Raw genomic sequence first — 17,787 nt, forward strand, 5'->3', positions numbered from 1 at the left:
TGCTGTCTCTTAGCTGCTTTCAAATTACACGTACTAGATTTACTGAAGAGTCAGTCTGTGTGTCTGAGCGATGGTACTGCATGTATATTTGCAGATGCAAGGCCTCAAAAAATGCTACGATAAAATAACACAATATAGACCTGACAAAAGTTGTCCGTGTAGTATTTTCTGTGAAAGTTTTATAACCTTGCTATGCATGCTTCCCTACTGCTGTCTCCTGTGTTATATCCTTTGAATAAAAAATGACTTCTTACAGTCTTACGTCCCTTCCCCTGCACCCATCAGTCATTTCAGTTCTGACTTGGGCTCTGTCAACTACAGAAATAGCATACAGTAACAGGAGAGCAGTGTGGAGCAAAGCACTGTTGAGGAACTGAGGCATATATTTCAGGTTCTGCTTCAGACTGGTTTGCCTGTTCCTCTGGCCTTGATGTCCATTAGCTGTTGGAGTACATCAGCTAGCCTTCCAGTTCAGGTCCTTCAAAAAAGCATGTCTGGGATTACTCAGAAATACAAATTGAAGCGTGTAAGTAGGAACCAGCACAGTTCCTACTAAAGTATGCTCATAATGCGATATGGAACACTAATGTAAAGACAATCTGAAGCAAAAAATAATAATAGTAATAATAACAACAAAGGGAAAAACAAAACAAACAACAAAAAAAACCCAGCCACCTAATACCATTTTGGTTTCTTTTAGAATCATGGAATAGCTTGGGTTGGAAAGGACTTTAAACATGGTTGAATTCCATCCTTCAAGCTTTTAAATGTTTTTCCATTGATTCAGGATCACCTCAGTGGGTACATGCTACAGTGTAACTACCTGATGGCTTCTGTTAAGAAACTTGCCTTAGATACGAATCAAGGCTTGCTGGTAATTTGCTAGTTCACTAGCTGATGAATACTGAAGAATTATTTACAGCCGTTCTGGAGATCCAGTACTCCTTAGTGCTGTTTCTGGCTCACTAGTACTATTTGCAATGAAAAAAAAAAAAGGAAAATATAAGTGAAATTGTCCAAAAAAAGAGCTTGTTTGTTCTCCACCCCCCACCCCCCAGAAATAAAGAATGATCTGCAAGCTTTATGAGGTTTGTCTGTGTTTGGCCTACATCAGACCCCATGTTTCCAAACTCAACTAAAACCAAGAAATCACGGACGTATTGTTTAGGTGTGCAAATGACTCATACTCTGGGTTTCTGTGTATTTGTTTTAAATTTAGGGGTGGGCATCTATAGGATACTTGAAATAATTTTAAGTGTTCTAATTGAGTGGCTTGTTTCACCTATGAGACTTTCTCTATCAGAGTACAGCGTACCACAATAGTATGTAAGTCCAGCAATGCATCTTTAGCATCATTTGTCCATTACACCTGCTGGGAATGCTCCTAATTCTGATCATGCTAGATTGGCGGCTCTCATCCAGTGTAACTAGAAACCTGCTATCAGGCCTTTCCTCCAAGTTAGTCACTGCTTTACTAGCTGATGTCAAGCTGAGCTTAAGAAGTAGTTTGCTGTTTCTGTCAATGACTTTGGTTTCCACACTGAAGTACTCACTCGTTGGTGGGACATGTTGATAAATCTTACTTACTTACTTACATCTTGATAAATTACTGCTCCTGGCTTTATGAATACTAATGACTTCTGTAGCTGAGACATCTCCATTTCCATGAACACTTTATCCTTGAAAGCCCTTAAACTACACAAAATTATAGCTATGGTTATTTTATTTTGTTGGTTTTGTCAATACACTGGGAGTAGAGAAATCATCATCAGTTTTGGCATAGATCAGCTTTTTTTGCTGTTTCTCATAGAGTGTGTTGTTTCTTTTACCTGCAACCCCCCTTTAGGCCACTAATACTATAAAGTGAGATACAGTGAAATCTCCTAAGACTTGTTTTAATAAGGATTAAGAGTGTTTTGTGCTTGCTGGCTTCACCCTGTGGTGGATTCTCGTAGTTGAGGGTCTGATTCATTAAGATTTAGTCTGTAGAAGCACTTCAAAAGTAGTTGGCTCACTCATGAGGCATGTACCTTTCTGGCTTGAGTCAGAGTGGTCTTATGATCATAGTACAGATTAGGAGTAGACATCCCACTAAAATGAGACCAAGTGGACTTTAGGACAGTGGGAAGCTTTTAATTGAGCTCAACTAATTTGTTAGCTATTATACTGTATTTTAACATACCTCAAATTGAAGTATACATGTTGTGCTTTTTGGCTATTGTTTTTTTTAATACACCATATAGACAAGTGGCAGCTGCATACTGTAATGCTTTGCTTTGCTTAAGGTTGTGGCCTAAGAAATGAGGACAAGGTATTCTGTTTTCTTCCTTTAGATGCAATATTTGGCTGGAGGCAAACAGCCCACATAGCTTTAATTAGAGGAAGTCCTTACTGCTTCTGATTTTTAATTTGCATATTTTTATATTAATAAAAGTTGAAGCCATGACTCTGAGAAGAGGGAGGCAGAGTTAAGCAGTTCTTTCTATAAAACTCTCAGAACAGAAATTGGCATATCTCTAGGGTACAGTCTAGCTCACTGCCTTACTACCCTCTGCACCCCTTCAGCTCACATTCCACATGAGGAGTGTAAGTTACCTCAGTGTATGAGGTTCAGTAGGGATATTATAGTGGTTGATGCCAATCGAGACATTACTATATTATTCTACTATAGAATGAGTGACACAAGTTCCCATGACATGCTGCTGAGAAGTTCTATAAGTTAGCTACTTTGTATGCCCTGATAATGCTCTTATATGCTCTGATAATGATCCTTAATTCTCATTTTGAATAACTAAACATCAAATTTGGTCCATTACATCATGATTAAATGATGGAAAAATGGATGGATGCAGAGTTTGCTGTATGAAACATTGCAAATATTGCTTAACCAACACTTTGTTAACCTAAGTGCTTAGGAATGGTATCAGTGCTGGTCTAATGATCTTCTAAAGATACCCTAAGTGAAAAGAATGGACCATATTACCAATGTTTAGATTAACCTGGGAATTCAGACTTTCCTTTTTAATTTCATGAGAACGTCTCATGGTGTATGGAACACCCCATGTATAGTTTATGTTTACGACACATCCTGGTTCTGCCTTTTAAATTAATCTCAGCTATATGGTTTCTTTATCTTTCTTCCAGAAAAGACGACGACGCATAGATCGAAGCATGATTGGGGAGCCAACAAACTTTGTTCACACAGCTCACGTTGGATCGGGAGACCTATTCAGTGGGATGAATTCGGTAAGCATCTGTGGATGAAGATATTTCATCTTAGACAGGGTACAGGAACACTGTAAGAGGCTAAAGCAATGAAGAATGATTCTCTACTGAATTGAGACAGGGAGGCTCTGTGTAAAACTGAAGAATAACTACTAGTGTGTTAATTCCAAGCCTTAGTCACTTGTATTTTAGATTATGAGATCCTGTAGTTATTGACAATGTCCTGGTGGACAACAGGTTGGCCATGAGCCAGCAGTGTGCCGTCATGGCCAGAAAGGCCAATAGCTTACTGGGGTGCATTAAAAAGAGCGTGTCCAGCAGGTCAAAGGAGGTGATCCTCCCCCTCTACTCTGCCCTGGTAAGACCTCATCTGGAGTACTGCGTCCAGTTCTGGGCTCCCCAGTACAAAAAAGAGAGGGATCTCTTGGAAAGAGTCCAGCAGAGGGCCACAAAGATGGTGAAGGGCCTGGAGCATCTCTCCTATGAAGAAAGGCTGAGTGAACTGGGTCTGTTCAGCCTTGAGAAAAGACGACTGAGAGGGGACCTGATCCAGGTTTATAAATATCTGAGGTGTGGGGGCCATAGTGGTGAGGCCAGTCTCTTTTCAGTGGTACGTGGAGACAGGACAACGGGAAACGGACATAAGCTGCAGCATAGGAAGTTCCGCATGAATGTGCGCAAGAACTTCTTTACAGTGAGGGTGACGGAGCACTGGAACAGGCTGCCCAGGGAGGTGGTGGAGTCTCTTTCTCTGGAGATATTCAAGTTGCCTGGACACCTACCTGTGCGACCTGGTGTAGGGAACCTGCTTTGGCAGGGGGTTGGACTTGATGATCTCTGGAGGTCCCTTCCAACCCCTACAATTCTGTGATTCTGTGATATTGCAGTCTATCCATGAGCGTCGGTCATGGTTACGTGATTTGTAGCTCTCACAAAAGGCCCAGGAGAAGGGTTTATGGGTGCCACAGCCACACTGGGTGCAGAGAGCACCGGGTCTCGTACGGCACAGTGTGTGTAGGGTGTGTGCGTGAAGGATGAACCTCGGAAAGGACAGACCCTGGGAACAACGCGTGCTTCTGCGTTCTAATCTTTTATTGGAAACACGTAAGCCCTGCTAGAGGCGCCGGGGGCGCCGCCTCTTGCAGGGCGGGGGTAGCGCGCTGGGCGCTGCCAGCCCTCCTCTTCGTGGGGCGCCGGGCCCCCCCAGCCGGGCGCTTCCTGCCCCGGCCGCGAGTGGAGGGGCTGCGGCTGTGGCGCTGACCAGAGGGACCGGCTTCCTCGGGACCCGGCTCCTCCCCAGGCCGTGTGCCCAGGGCCCCGCTGGACGTGCCGGGGAGCTCCTCTGCGTCGGGACCAGCGGAGCTGCCGGAGGGCACGGCGCTGCGAGCAACGGTGTCTTGCGGGGAGGCGGCGGGACCGGACGGGGCCGCGGGGCCGTCCTGCTGCTCCTGGGCAGCGCTGGGATCTTCGACGCCCAGCAGCCTGCGGGCCGCCTGGCCGCACCGGCTCTCGATAGCGGTGATGAGGCCGTCGACGAGCGGTGCGGAGCTGGGTCCCAGGGCGTGCTCTGTGCACTCCACCAGGACGTCCCGGTCCGGCCCCACCTGGCACAGGAATGCCAGGATCATGCTTTTGAGCCAGTTGATCTTCCACCATCGCAGCTCCCCGTTGCGGCGCAATTCTTGCTCCAGCCAGGGCAGCACCGGGTCCAGGATGTCTCGATGGACCCTGAAAAGTGCCGCCCACTGCTCCGGCAGGAGGCCGCCCACTCGCTCCGGCTCCTCGGCCATGGGCTCCGGGGACAGCGGTGGAAGGGGTGGCAGAAGTTCCTCCTCGCCGTCAGGGTCAGTGGCAGCGGTGGCGCCGAAGCCGGCGGGCACCGGCAGTGCGGGCGGGGAGACGATGCAGTCCACGAACTGATTGTCTCCCCGCACAGAGACCCGGATGGTCTGCATGGCCGAGCGGCAGAGCGGGCAGCTGTCCCTCAGCCTCGCCCACCGCTGGATGCAGCCAAGGCAGAAGGTGTGATTGCATGGAATCACACAGGCCGTGTCCCGCCGCACGTCGCGGCATACAGGACACGTCCATGCCTCTTCTGCAGCCATGGTCTTCTGGCTGCAGGGGCTGGGAGAACCGAGGATGACGAGCTGTTCTCCCTCAACGCAGCCGCAGAGGTGCTGTCTGCCCTGCAAGAGGAAGGAAGGTCACGGTCACTCGCTGTGCCAGGGTGTGCGAGTCCTCTGCACAAAGCCCTCCCAAGGCCACGACTGGGCCTTCTCGTGCTCCCCGCTGGCACAGGGCCAGGCTCCCCACGGCTGCCCTGAGGGACCCAGGTGTCCCCGCACCACTCACCTCCGCTGCTGCGGGTGCGCTCCGTAGGGGCCCGGCTGCCTGCACGAGGCAGGGCCGGGGAAACAGACGCGATGCTGCGGGTCAGGCACTGAGATGCTGCGAGCAGCCCCAGGCACGACCCAGCACAGCACAGCCAAAACCTTGCTCGACCTCCAAGCCTCGCAGAGCTGCTCAGCACGGTCCAGGAACGAGCCAGACTGAGCCAGGCGCGGCCGGCACCCCACTATGAGCAGTGAGGGCAAGGCTGTCACAATCCGTCACCCGGCGACGTCACAGCCTGTTGCTCGGTGACATCACAGACTCATCCGGATTGGCAAAGACCTCCAAGATCATCAAGTCCAAACTTTAACCTAGCACTTCCAAATCTACCACTAAACTATGTCCCTAAAGACCACATCTACATGTCCTTCAAGGCTGGGGACTCATTTTCTTATCTGTCCAGGAAGAAAAGACATAGTAAAATAGCTTCTCCTGAAAGGCAAGCAAACTGTCATAGGCACTAATTGGCCAACAGCAGTCACCAGCACTGAGAGGAGACATAAAGAATGCCATTTTAAAACAGACTTGCAGGGCATGGTCTCCTACTCCGTAATGCCAGCTCGATGTCAGTGTAGTCCCACTGTCCAGTCTCACAGCAGCTTTATTCCTGCACAGACAAACCGTCTTACACATCTTGCACATTACAGTTTCTCAAACATAGAAGGTGATACATATTAATATAAGTTTTCAAGGAGCACAATGGTGAAATGCTTTACACAATACAACGTCAGATAACAATTGTCAGTTCCAGAAGGATTATACACTGATAGGTGTTCGCTTCATTAATTACATGTGCATGCATATGTAGCCTTCCATATCATGCTGTAAGATGGATGCATCTGATGATCACTTACCATGCACTTTGAGCAACATGGTCCAAACATAAACATGTACATTAGTGGGAAATTTGAATAGAACAGCTATCCTGTAGGCTTTGGTCCTCTCACCTGTACATCTACCCAAGCTGTGCAGTTTTATGGGAAATCAAAGCAAGCCTTGAGTTGCTTAACTTTTGGAAATCTTGCCATAGCAACTTTAGGAGGAAAGACTGAAAGGGGGAGGAATGGAGAGAGATTGCCAGTCCTGGATCCAGTGTCTGACCTGCCAGTGGGGTGTCAGGCGTGAAGGGAAAGGGCCCCCCTAGACTTGTACACGTGCTTACCTATAGGCCCCAGTACCCAGTGCTTTTGGAGCCTTCTCTTGCCCCAGTTCCAGGACTGGTTGAGACACCTATCAAATCAAGAGAAACTGTCAGCTGGATTGGGCTGCTAGGACTGAAGTTTCTCAGGAATGGCAACATAATGGTGAATTATCTTTGACTTGGTGGGCACGTGAAACGGCTAGGAGGAGATACAAAATAGAGATGAACTCAGGACTGAAAAGTGGAGCTGAACATGAATGATATCCACCCTCAGCAAGTTTGCTGATGATACGAAGTTGGGAGGATTGGCTGACATGCCTGAAGGCTGTGCTGCCATTCAGCGAGACCTGGACAGGCTGGAGAGCTGGGCAGAAAAAAACTGGATGAGGTTTGTCTCGCTCCAATTTCTAGGAGGGAGAGGAGGTTCTTTTATCATCTATATACCCGGCGTGAGATTAAGAAGCAACGGTTCAAATGTTGGTCCGACCAGTTTATTACAAATCTTAATCAGGGGAAATGGGGAAGGAGAGGACGGACACTATTATGAATTAGGGTAATGGGGAAGGGAAGGAGGGCGATAGAAAAGATAGGAAAGAAGAGGCAAAGAGTCTTTATAGGCAGCAAGAGGGACATAGTCACCACCATGGATCCAGCGAGGTTTGTAGTTCCGTCTTTGATCCTCAATAGTGGTGGGTCGTCAGGCATTGTTGTTCTGTTGACAACGACGAAGGACGACGACCACAACCGTGGTGATGATGGCCCCTTTTCAATAGTTTCAGAGCGGTTGAGTCAGCTGTCTTTGGAGTGACAGCTCAAATCCAAAGTGGTTGAGTCAGCTCTCCTTTGAGTGGCAGCTTCTGGCTCTGGGATCTCAGCAGAAACTCCTTTGTTCCCATCTTCCGGGCCTTGCCAGCAGATAAGAGGGAGCAGGGATGCCCATCTGCATCCTGTTTCTCACAGAACACGATGGTATCGTTCCCCAATTTTCCCACACCTAGCTGAAGCTGTTTTGTCACAGGCCGGATCTTCCGCCAGTAAACACTCCTGAGCACTCTCATCCGCTCTTCTACAGAGCAAGCAGTTCTGGGGGAAGGGGCTTTCAAATGTTCCCAAAGTGATATCGATTGTCACACGGTTAGCACCCATTAGTTGCCTCCTCAACAAATCACTCAGAGTCTTATCACAAGAAATACCTCAGGAAGCAAGCTTTGAGCCAAAAAACAAAGAAGGATTCTCACAAGGTTCAACAAAAGCAAGTGTGGAGTCTTACACCTATGCTAGGAATAATTGCATGCACCAGTACATGTTGGGGGATGAGCTGCTGGAGAGGAGCTCTGCAGAGCGGGACCTGGGTGTCCTGGTGGATGACAGGTTGGCCATGAGCCAGCAGTGTGCCCTCGTGGCCAAAAAGGCCAATGGCATTCTGGGGTGCGTTAAAAAGAGCGTGGCCAGCAGGTCGAGGGAGGTGATCCTCCCCCTCTACTCTGCCCTGGTAAGGCCTCACCTGGAATACTGCGTCCAGTTCTGGGCTCCCCAGTACAAAAAAGAGAGGGATCTCTTGGAAAGAGTCCAGCGGAGGGACACAGAGATGGTGAAGGGCCTGGAGCATCTCTCCAATGAAGAAAGGCTGAGTGAACTGGGTCTGTTCAGCCTTGAGAAAAGACGACTGAGAGGGGACCTGATCCAGGTCTATAAATATCTGAGGTGTGGGGGCCATAGTGGTGAGGCCAGTCTCTTTTCAGTGGTACATGGAGACAGGACAAGGGGAAATGGACATAAGCTGCAGCATAGGAAGTTCCGCACAAATGTGCGCAAGAACTTCTTTACAGTGAGGGTGACGGAGCACTGGAACAGGCTGCCCAGGGAGGTTGTGGAGTCTCTTTCTCTGGAGATATTCAAGTTGCCTGGACGCCTACCTGTGCGACCTGGTGTAGGGAACCTGCTTTGGCAGGGGGTTGGACTTGATGATCTCTGGAGGTCCCTTCCAACCCCTACAATTCTGTGATTCTGTGATATTGCAGTCTATCCATGAGCGTCGGTCATGGTTACGTGATTTGTAGCTCTCACAAAAGGCCCAGGAGAAGAAGGGTTTATGGGTGCCACAGCCACACTGGGTGCAGAGAGCACCGGGTCTCGTACGGCACAGTGTGTGTAGGGTGTGTGCGTGAAGGATGAACCTCGGAAAGGACAGACCCTGGGAACAACGCGTGCTTCTGCGTTCTAATCTTTTATTGGAAACATGTAAGCCCTGCTAGAGGCGCCGGGGGCGCCGCCTCTTGCAGGGCGGGGTAGCGCGCTGGGCGCTGCCAGCCCTCCTCTTCGTGGGGCGCCGGGCCCCCCCAGCCGGGCGCTTCCTGCCCCGGCCGCGAGTGGAGGGGCTGCGGCTGTGGCGCTGACCAGAGGGACCGGCTTCCTCGGGACCCGGCTCCTCCCCAGGACGTGTGCCCAGGGCCCCGCTGGACGTGCCGGGGAGCTCCTCTGCGTCGGGACCCGCGGAGCTGCCGGAGGGCACGGCGCTGCGAGCAACGGTGTCTTGCGGGGAGGCGGCGGGACCGGACGGGGCCGCGGGGCCGTCCTGCTGCTCCTGGGCAGCGCTGGGATCTTCGACGCCCAGCAGCCTGCGGGCCGCCTGGCCGCACCGGCTCTCGATAGCGGTGATGAGGCCGTCGACGAGCGGTGCGGAGCTGGGTCCCAGGGCGTGCTCTGTGCACTCCACCAGGACGTCCCGGTCCGGCCCCACCTGGCACAGGAATGCCAGGATCATGCTTTTGAGCCAGTTGATCTTCCACCATCGCAGCTCCCCGTTGCGGCGCAATTCTTGCTCCAGCCAGGGCAGCACCGGGTCCAGGATGTCTCGATGGACCCTGAAAAGTGCCGCCCACTGCTCCGGCAGGAGGCCGCCCACTCGCTCCGGCTCCTCGGCCATGGGCTCCGGGGACAGCGGTGGAAGGGGTGGCAGAAGTTCCTCCTCGCCGTCAGGGTCAGTGGCAGCGGTGGCGCCGAAGCCGGCGGGCACCGGCAGTGCGGGCGGGGAGACGATGCAGTCCACGAACTGATTGTCTCCCCGCACAGAGACCCGGATGGTCTGCATGGCCGAGCGGCAGAGCGGGCAGCTGTCCCTCAGCCTCGCCCACCGCTGGATGCAGCCAAGGCAGAAGGTGTGATTGCATGGAATCACACAGGCCGTGTCCCGCCGCACGTCGCGGCATACAGGACACGTCCATGCCTCTTCTGCAGCCATGGTCTTCTGGCTGCAGGGGCTGGGAGAACCGAGGATGACGAGCTGTTCTCCCTCAACGCAGCCGCAGAGGTGCTGTCTGCCCTGCAAGAGGAAGGTCACGGTCACTCGCTGTGCCAGGGTGTGCGAGTCCTCTGCACAAAGCCCTCCCAAGGCCACGACTGGGCCTTCTCGTGCTCCCCGCTGGCACAGGGCCAGGCTCCCCACGGCTGCCCTGAGGGACCCAGGTGTCCCCGCACCACTCACCTCCGCTGCTGCAGGTGCGCTCCGTAGGGGCCCGGCTGCCTGCACGAGGCAGGGCCGGGGAAACAGACGCGATGCTGCGGGTCAGGCACTGAGATGCTGCGAGCAGCCCCAGGCACGACCCAGCACAGCACAGCCAAAACCTTGCTCGACCTCCAAGCCTCGCAGAGCTGCTCAGCACGGTCCAGGAACGAGCCAGACTGAGCCAGGCGCGGCCGGCACCCCACTATGAGCAGTGAGGGCAAGGCTGTCACAATCCGTCACCCGGCGACGTCACAGCCTGTTGCTCGGTGACATCACAGACTCATCCGGATTGGCAAAGACCTCCAAGATCATCAAGTCCAAACTTTAACCTAGCACTTCCAAATCTACCACTAAACTATGTCCCTAAAGACCACATCTACATGTCCTTCAAGGCTGGGGACTCATTTTCTTATCTGTCCAGGAAGAAAAGACATAGTAAAATAGCTTCTCCTGAAAGGCAAGCAAACTGTCATAGGCACTAATTGGCCAACAGCAGTCACCAGCACTGAGAGGAGACATAAAGAATGCCATTTTAAAACAGACTTACAGGGCATGGTCTCCTACTCCGTAATGCCAGCTCGATGTCAGTGTAGTCCCACTGTCCAGTCTCACAGCAGCTTTATTCCTGCACAGACAAACCGTCTTACACATCTTGCACATTACAGTTTCTCAAACATAGAAGGTGATACATATTAATATAAGTTTTCAAGGAGCACAATGGTGAAATGCTTTACACAATACAACGTCAGATAACAATTGTCAGTTCCAGAAGGATTATACACTGATAGGTGTTCGCTTCATTAATTACATGTGCATGCATATGTAGCCTTCCATATCATGCTGTAAGATGGATGCATCTGATGATCACTTACCATGCACTTTGAGCAACATGGTCCAAACATAAACATGTACATTAGTGGGAAATTTGAATAGAACAGCTATCCTGTAGGCTTTGGTCCTCTCACCTGTACATCTACCCAAGCTGTGCAGTTTTATGGGAAATCAAAGCAAGCCTTGAGTTGCTTAACTTTTGGAAATCTTGCCATAGCAACTTTAGGAGGAAAGACTGAAAGGGGGAGGAATGGAGAGAGATTGCCAGTCCTGGATCCAGTGTCTGACCTGCCAGTGGGGTGTCAGGCGTGAAGGGAAAGGGCCCCCCTAGACTTGTACACGTGCTTACCTATAGGCCCCAGTACCCAGTGCTTTTGGAGCCTTCTCTTGCCCCAGTTCCAGGACTGGTTGAGACACCTATCAAATCAAGAGAAACTGTCAGCTGGATTGGGCTGCTAGGACTGAAGTTTCTCAGGAATGGCAACATAATGGTGAATTATCTTTGACTTGGTGGGCACGTGAAACGGCTAGGAGGAGATACAAAATAGAGATGAACTCAGGACTGAAAAGTGGAGCTGAACATGAATGATATCCACCCTCAGCAAGTTTGCTGATGATACGAAGTTGGGAGGATTGGCTGACATGCCTGAAGGCTGTGCTGCCATTCAGCGAGACCTGGACAGGCTGGAGAGCTGGGCAGAAAAAAACTGGATGAGGTTTGTCTCGCTCCAATTTCTAGGAGGGAGAGGAGGTTCTTTTATCATCTATATACCCGGCGTGAGATTAAGAAGCAACGGTTCAAATGTTGGTCCGACCAGTTTATTACAAATCTTAATCAGGGGAAATGGGGAAGGAGAGGACGGACACTATTATGAATTAGGGTAATGGGGAAGGGAAGGAGGGCGATAGAAAAGATAGGAAAGAAGAGGCAAAGAGTCTTTATAGGCAGCAAGAGGGACATAGTCACCACCATGGATCCAGCGAGGTTTGTAGTTCCGTCTTTGATCCTCAATAGTGGTGGGTCGTCAGGCATTGTTGTTCTGTTGACAACGACGAAGGACGACGACCACAACCGTGGTGATGATGGCCCCTTTTCAATAGTTTCAGAGCGGTTGAGTCAGCTGTCTTTGGAGTGACAGCTCAAATCCAAAGTGGTTGAGTCAGCTCTCCTTTGAGTGGCAGCTTCTGGCTCTGGGATCTCAGCAGAAACTCCTTTGTTCCCATCTTCCGGGCCTTGCCAGCAGATAAGAGGGAGCAGGGATGCCCATCTGCATCCTGTTTCTCACAGAACACGATGGTATCGTTCCCCAATTTTCCCACACCTAGCTGAAGCTGTTTTGTCACAGGCCGGATCTTCCGCCAGTAAACACTCCTGAGCACTCTCATCCGCTCTTCTACAGAGCAAGCAGTTCTGGGGGAAGGGGCTTTCAAATGTTCCCAAAGTGATATCGATTGTCACACGGTTAGCACCCATTAGTTGCCTCCTCAACAAATCACTCAGAGTCTTATCACAAGAAATACCTCAGGAAGCAAGCTTTGAGCCAAAAAACAAAGAAGGATTCTCACAAGGTTCAACAAAAGCAAGTGTGGAGTCTTACACCTATGCTAGGAATAATTGCATGCACCAGTACATGTTGGGGGATGAGCTGCTGGAGAGGAGCTCTGCAGAGCGGGACCTGGGTGTCCTGGTGGATGACAGGTTGGCCATGAGCCAGCAGTGTGCCCTCGTGGCCAAAAAGGCCAATGGCATTCTGGGGTGCGTTAAAAAGAGCGTGGCCAGCAGGTCGAGGGAGGTGATCCTCCCCCTCTACTCTGCCCTGGTAAGGCCTCACCTGGAATACTGCGTCCAGTTCTGGGCTCCCCAGTACAAAAAAGAGAGGGATCTCTTGGAAAGAGTCCAGCGGAGGGACACAGAGATGGTGAAGGGCCTGGAGCATCTCTCCAATGAAGAAAGGCTGAGTGAACTGGGTCTGTTCAGCCTTGAGAAAAGACGACTGAGAGGGGACCTGATCCAGGTCTATAAATATCTGAGGTGTGGGGGCCATAGTGGTGAGGCCAGTCTCTTTTCAGTGGTACATGGAGACAGGACAAGGGGAAATGGACATAAGCTGCAGCATAGGAAGTTCCGCACAAATGTGCGCAAGAACTTCTTTACAGTGAGGGTGACGGAGCACTGGAACAGGCTGCCCAGGGAGGTTGTGGAGTCTCTTTCTCTGGAGATATTCAAGTTGCCTGGACGCCTACCTGTGCGACCTGGTGTAGGGAACCTGCTTTGGCAGGGGGTTGGACTTGATGATCTCTGGAGGTCCCTTCCAACCCCTACAATTCTGTGATTCTGTGATATTGCAGTCTATCCATGAGCGTCGGTCATGGTTACGTGATTTGTAGCTCTCACAAAAGGCCCAGGAGAAGGGTTTATGGGTGCCACAGCCACACTGGGTGCAGAGAGCACCGGGTCTCGTACGGCACAGTGTGTGTAGGGTGTGTGCGTGAAGGATGAACCTCGGAAAGGACAGACCCTGGGAACAACGCGTGCTTCTGCGTTCTAATCTTTTATTGGAAACACGTAAGCCCTGCTAGAGGCGCCGGGGGCGCCGCCTCTTGCAGGGCGGGGGTAGCGCGCTGGGCGCTGCCAGCCCTCCTCTTCGTGGGGCGCCGGGCCCCCCCAGCCGGGCGCTTCCTGCCCCGGCCGCGAGTGGAGGGGCTGCGGCTGTGGCGCTGACCAGAGGGACCGGCTTCCTCGGGACCCGGCTCCTCCCCAGGACGTGTGCCCAGGGCCCCGCTGGACGTGCCGGGGAGCTCCTCTGCGTCGGGACCCGCGGAGCTGCCGGAGGGCACGGCGCTGCGAGCAACGGTGTCTTGCGGGGAGGCGGCGGGACCGGACGGGGCCGCGGGGCCGTCCTGCTGCTCCTGGGCAGCGCTGGGATCTTCGACGCCCAGCAGCCTGCGGGCCGCCTGGCCGCACCGGCTCTCGATAGCGGTGATGAGGCCGTCGACGAGCGGTGCGGAGCTGGGTCCCAGGGCGTGCTCTGTGCACTCCACCAGGACGTCCCGGTCCGGCCCCACCTGGCACAGGAATGCCAGGATCATGCTTTTGAGCCAGTTGATCTTCCACCATCGCAGCTCCCCGTTGCGGCGCAATTCTTGCTCCAGCCAGGGCAGCACCGGGTCCAGGATGTCTCGATGGACCCTGAAAAGTGCCGCCCACTGCTCCGGCAGGAGGCCGCCCACTCGCTCCGGCTCCTCGGCCATGGGCTCCGGGGACAGCGGTGGAAGGGGTGGCAGAAGTTCCTCCTCGCCGTCAGGGTCAGTGGCAGCGGTGGCGCCGAAGCCGGCGGGCACCGGCAGTGCGGGCGGGGAGACGATGCAGTCCACGAACTGATTGTCTCCCCGCACAGAGACCCGGATGGTCTGCATGGCCGAGCGGCAGAGCGGGCAGCTGTCCCTCAGCCTCGCCCACCGCTGGATGCAGCCAAGGCAGAAGGTGTGATTGCATGGAATCACACAGGCCGTGTCCCGCCGCACGTCGCGGCATACAGGACACGTCCATGCCTCTTCTGCAGCCATGGTCTTCTGGCTGCAGGGGCTGGGAGAACCGAGGATGACGAGCTGTTCTCCCTCAACGCAGCCGCAGAGGTGCTGTCTGCCCTGCAAGAGGAAGGTCACGGTCACTCGCTGTGCCAGGGTGTGCGAGTCCTCTGCACAAAGCCCTCCCAAGGCCACGACTGGGCCTTCTCGTGCTCCCCGCTGGCACAGGGCCAGGCTCCCCACGGCTGCCCTGAGGGACCCAGGTGTCCCCGCACCACTCACCTCCGCTGCTGCGGGTGCGCTCCGTAGGGGCCCGGCTGCCTGCACGAGGCAGGGCCGGGGAAACAGACGCGATGCTGCGGGTCAGGCACTGAGATGCTGCGAGCAGCCCCAGGCACGACCCAGCACAGCACAGCCAAAACCTTGCTCGACCTCCAAGCCTCGCAGAGCTGCTCAGCACGGTCCAGGAACGAGCCAGACTGAGCCAGGCGCGGCCGGCACCCCACTATGAGCAGTGAGGGCAAGGCTGTCACAATCCGTCACCCGGCGACGTCACAGCCTGTTGCTCGGTGACATCACAGACTCATCCGGATTGGCAAAGACCTCCAAGATCATCAAGTCCAAACTTTAACCTAGCACTTCCAAATCTACCACTAAACTATGTCCCTAAAGACCACATCTACATGTCCTTCAAGGCTGGGGACTCATTTTCTTATCTGTCCAGGAAGAAAAGACATAGTAAAATAGCTTCTCCTGAAAGGCAAGCAAACTGTCATAGGCACTAATTGGCCAACAGCAGTCACCAGCACTGAGAGGAGACATAAAGAATGCCATTTTAAAACAGACTTGCAGGGCATGGTCTCCTACTCCGTAATGCCAGCTCGATGTCAGTGTAGTCCCACTGTCCAGTCTCACAGCAGCTTTATTCCTGCACAGACAAACCGTCTTACACATCTTGCACATTACAGTTTCTCAAACATAGAAGGTGATACATATTAATATAAGTTTTCAAGGAGCACAATGGTGAAATGCTTTACACAATACAACGTCAGATAACAATTGTCAGTTCCAGAAGGATTATACACTGATAGGTGTTCGCTTCATTAATTACATGTGCATGCATATGTAGCCTTCCATATCATGCTGTAAGATGGATGCATCTGATGATCACTTACCATGCACTTTGAGCAACATGGTCCAAACATAAACATGTACATTAGTGGGAAATTTGAATAGAACAGCTATCCTGTAGGCTTTGGTCCTCTCACCTGTACATCTACCCAAGCTGTGCAGTTTTATGGGAAATCAAAGCAAGCCTTGAGTTGCTTAACTTTTGGAAATCTTGCCATAGCAACTTTAGGAGGAAAGACTGAAAGGGGGAGGAATGGAGAGAGATTGCCAGTCCTGGATCCAGTGTCTGACCTGCCAGTGGGGTGTCAGGCGTGAAGGGAAAGGGCCCCCCTAGACTTGTACACGTGCTTACCTATAGGCCCCAGTACCCAGTGCTTTTGGAGCCTTCTCTTGCCCCAGTTCCAGGACTGGTTGAGACACCTATCAAATCAAGAGAAACTGTCAGCTGGATTGGGCTGCTAGGACTGAAGTTTCTCAGGAATGGCAACATAATGGTGAATTATCTTTGACTTGGTGGGCACGTGAAACGGCTAGGAGGAGATACAAAATAGAGATGAACTCAGGACTGAAAAGTGGAGCTGAACATGAATGATATCCACCCTCAGCAAGTTTGCTGATGATACGAAGTTGGGAGGATTGGCTGACACGCCTGAAGGCTGTGCTGCCATTCAGCGAGACCTGGACAGGCTGGAGAGCTGGGCAGTAAGAAACTGGATGAGGTTTAAAAAAAGCAAGTGTGGAGTCTTGCACCTATGCTAGGAATAATTGCATGCACCAGTACAGGTTGCGGGATGAGCTGCTGGAGAGGAGCTCTGCAGAGATGGACCTGGGTGTCCTGGTGGATGACAGGTTGGCCATGAGCCAGCAGTGTGCCCTCGTGGCCAAAAAGGCCAATGGCGTCCTGGGGTGCATTAAAAAGAGCATGGCCAGCAGGTCGAGGGAGGTGATCCTCCCCCTCTACTCTGCCCTGGTAAGACCTCATCTGAAGTACTGCGTCCAGTTCTGGGCTCCCCAGTACAAAAAAGACAGGGATCTCTTGGAAAGAGTCCAGCGGAGGGCCACAGAGATGGTGAAGGGCCTGGAGCATCTCTCCTATGAAGAAAGGCTGAGTGAACTGGGTCTGTTCAGCCTTGAGAAAAGACGACTGAGAGGGGACCTGATCCAGGTCTATAAATATCTGAGGTGTGGGGGCCATAGTGGTGAGGCCAGTCTCTTTTCAGTGGTACATGGAGACAGGACAAGGGGAAATGGACATAAGCTGCAGCATAGGAAGTTCCGCACAAATGTGCGCAAGAACTTCTTTACAGTGAGGTGACGGAGCACTGGAACAGGCTGCCCAGGGAGGTGGTGGAGTCTCCTTCTCTGGAGATGTTCAAGACCTGCCTGGATGCCGACCTGTGCGACCTGGTGTAGGGAACCTGCTTTGGCAGGGGGTTGGACTCAATGATCTCTGGAGGTCCCTTTCAACCCCTACAATTCTGTGATTCTGTGTAGCAGATGTTGTATATACTGTGCAAGCTGTTTGTAGAATACCACTGAAAAACTCATTTTGATGGCATGTGCAAAGTAATATAGAGGAGTATTTTGAGAAGTACTGGAGTTATTTAGAAAAAAAATCTTCTAAATGCATCTCGTAATTGAAGTTAGATTTCTTAGCTTAAATGCTTTGAAGTATTTTAAACGTAATTTACATGAAATTCCAGTTTACCATATTTTATGGTGCACAGAAATATTTTTGTGTGTACTTGATGAGACTGTCTATATTTTGTAACTCTATTTGCAACGTGAATTGTTTCCAGAGCAAGCAGTTGTGTCACAAGCAGAGTTTTATGGCTTCCTGTAGATTCTTGAAGGACTAAATATTTTTTCTCCCTGAAAGTGAAAAACAGAGGCTAAGATTGATAATGAAAATGAGCTTACAAGGATATATCTCGTCTTCAAAACCATATTTTATGTGAAACATCAATCTATTTTTAAGGTCAATAATTACAAAAATGGGTGATATTTAGATGAATAAAAATATTTCTCAACCCAA

The 17,787-nt window shown here is 51.6% G+C and overlaps 1 protein-coding gene across 5 annotated transcripts in view; it reads left to right on the plus strand.

Annotated features, from left to right (window-relative positions):
- Positions 1–17,787, plus strand: part of CDC42SE2 (CDC42 small effector 2) — a 108,668-nt gene that overhangs the window by 84,440 nt on the left and 6,441 nt on the right. For all 5 annotated transcript variants that reach the window (XM_048931266.1, XM_048931268.1, XM_048931267.1 and 2 more), the window contains one exon: positions 3,145–3,246. In XM_048931266.1, the coding sequence (XP_048787223.1) occupies positions 3,145–3,246 (102 nt within the window). The remainder of the gene's footprint in view (positions 1–3,144; positions 3,247–17,787) is intronic.

The sequence above is a fragment of the Lagopus muta genome, chromosome Z, assembly GCF_023343835.1.
Source record: "Lagopus muta isolate bLagMut1 chromosome Z, bLagMut1 primary, whole genome shotgun sequence".
Classification (NCBI taxonomy): domain Eukaryota; kingdom Metazoa; phylum Chordata; class Aves; order Galliformes; family Phasianidae; genus Lagopus; species Lagopus muta.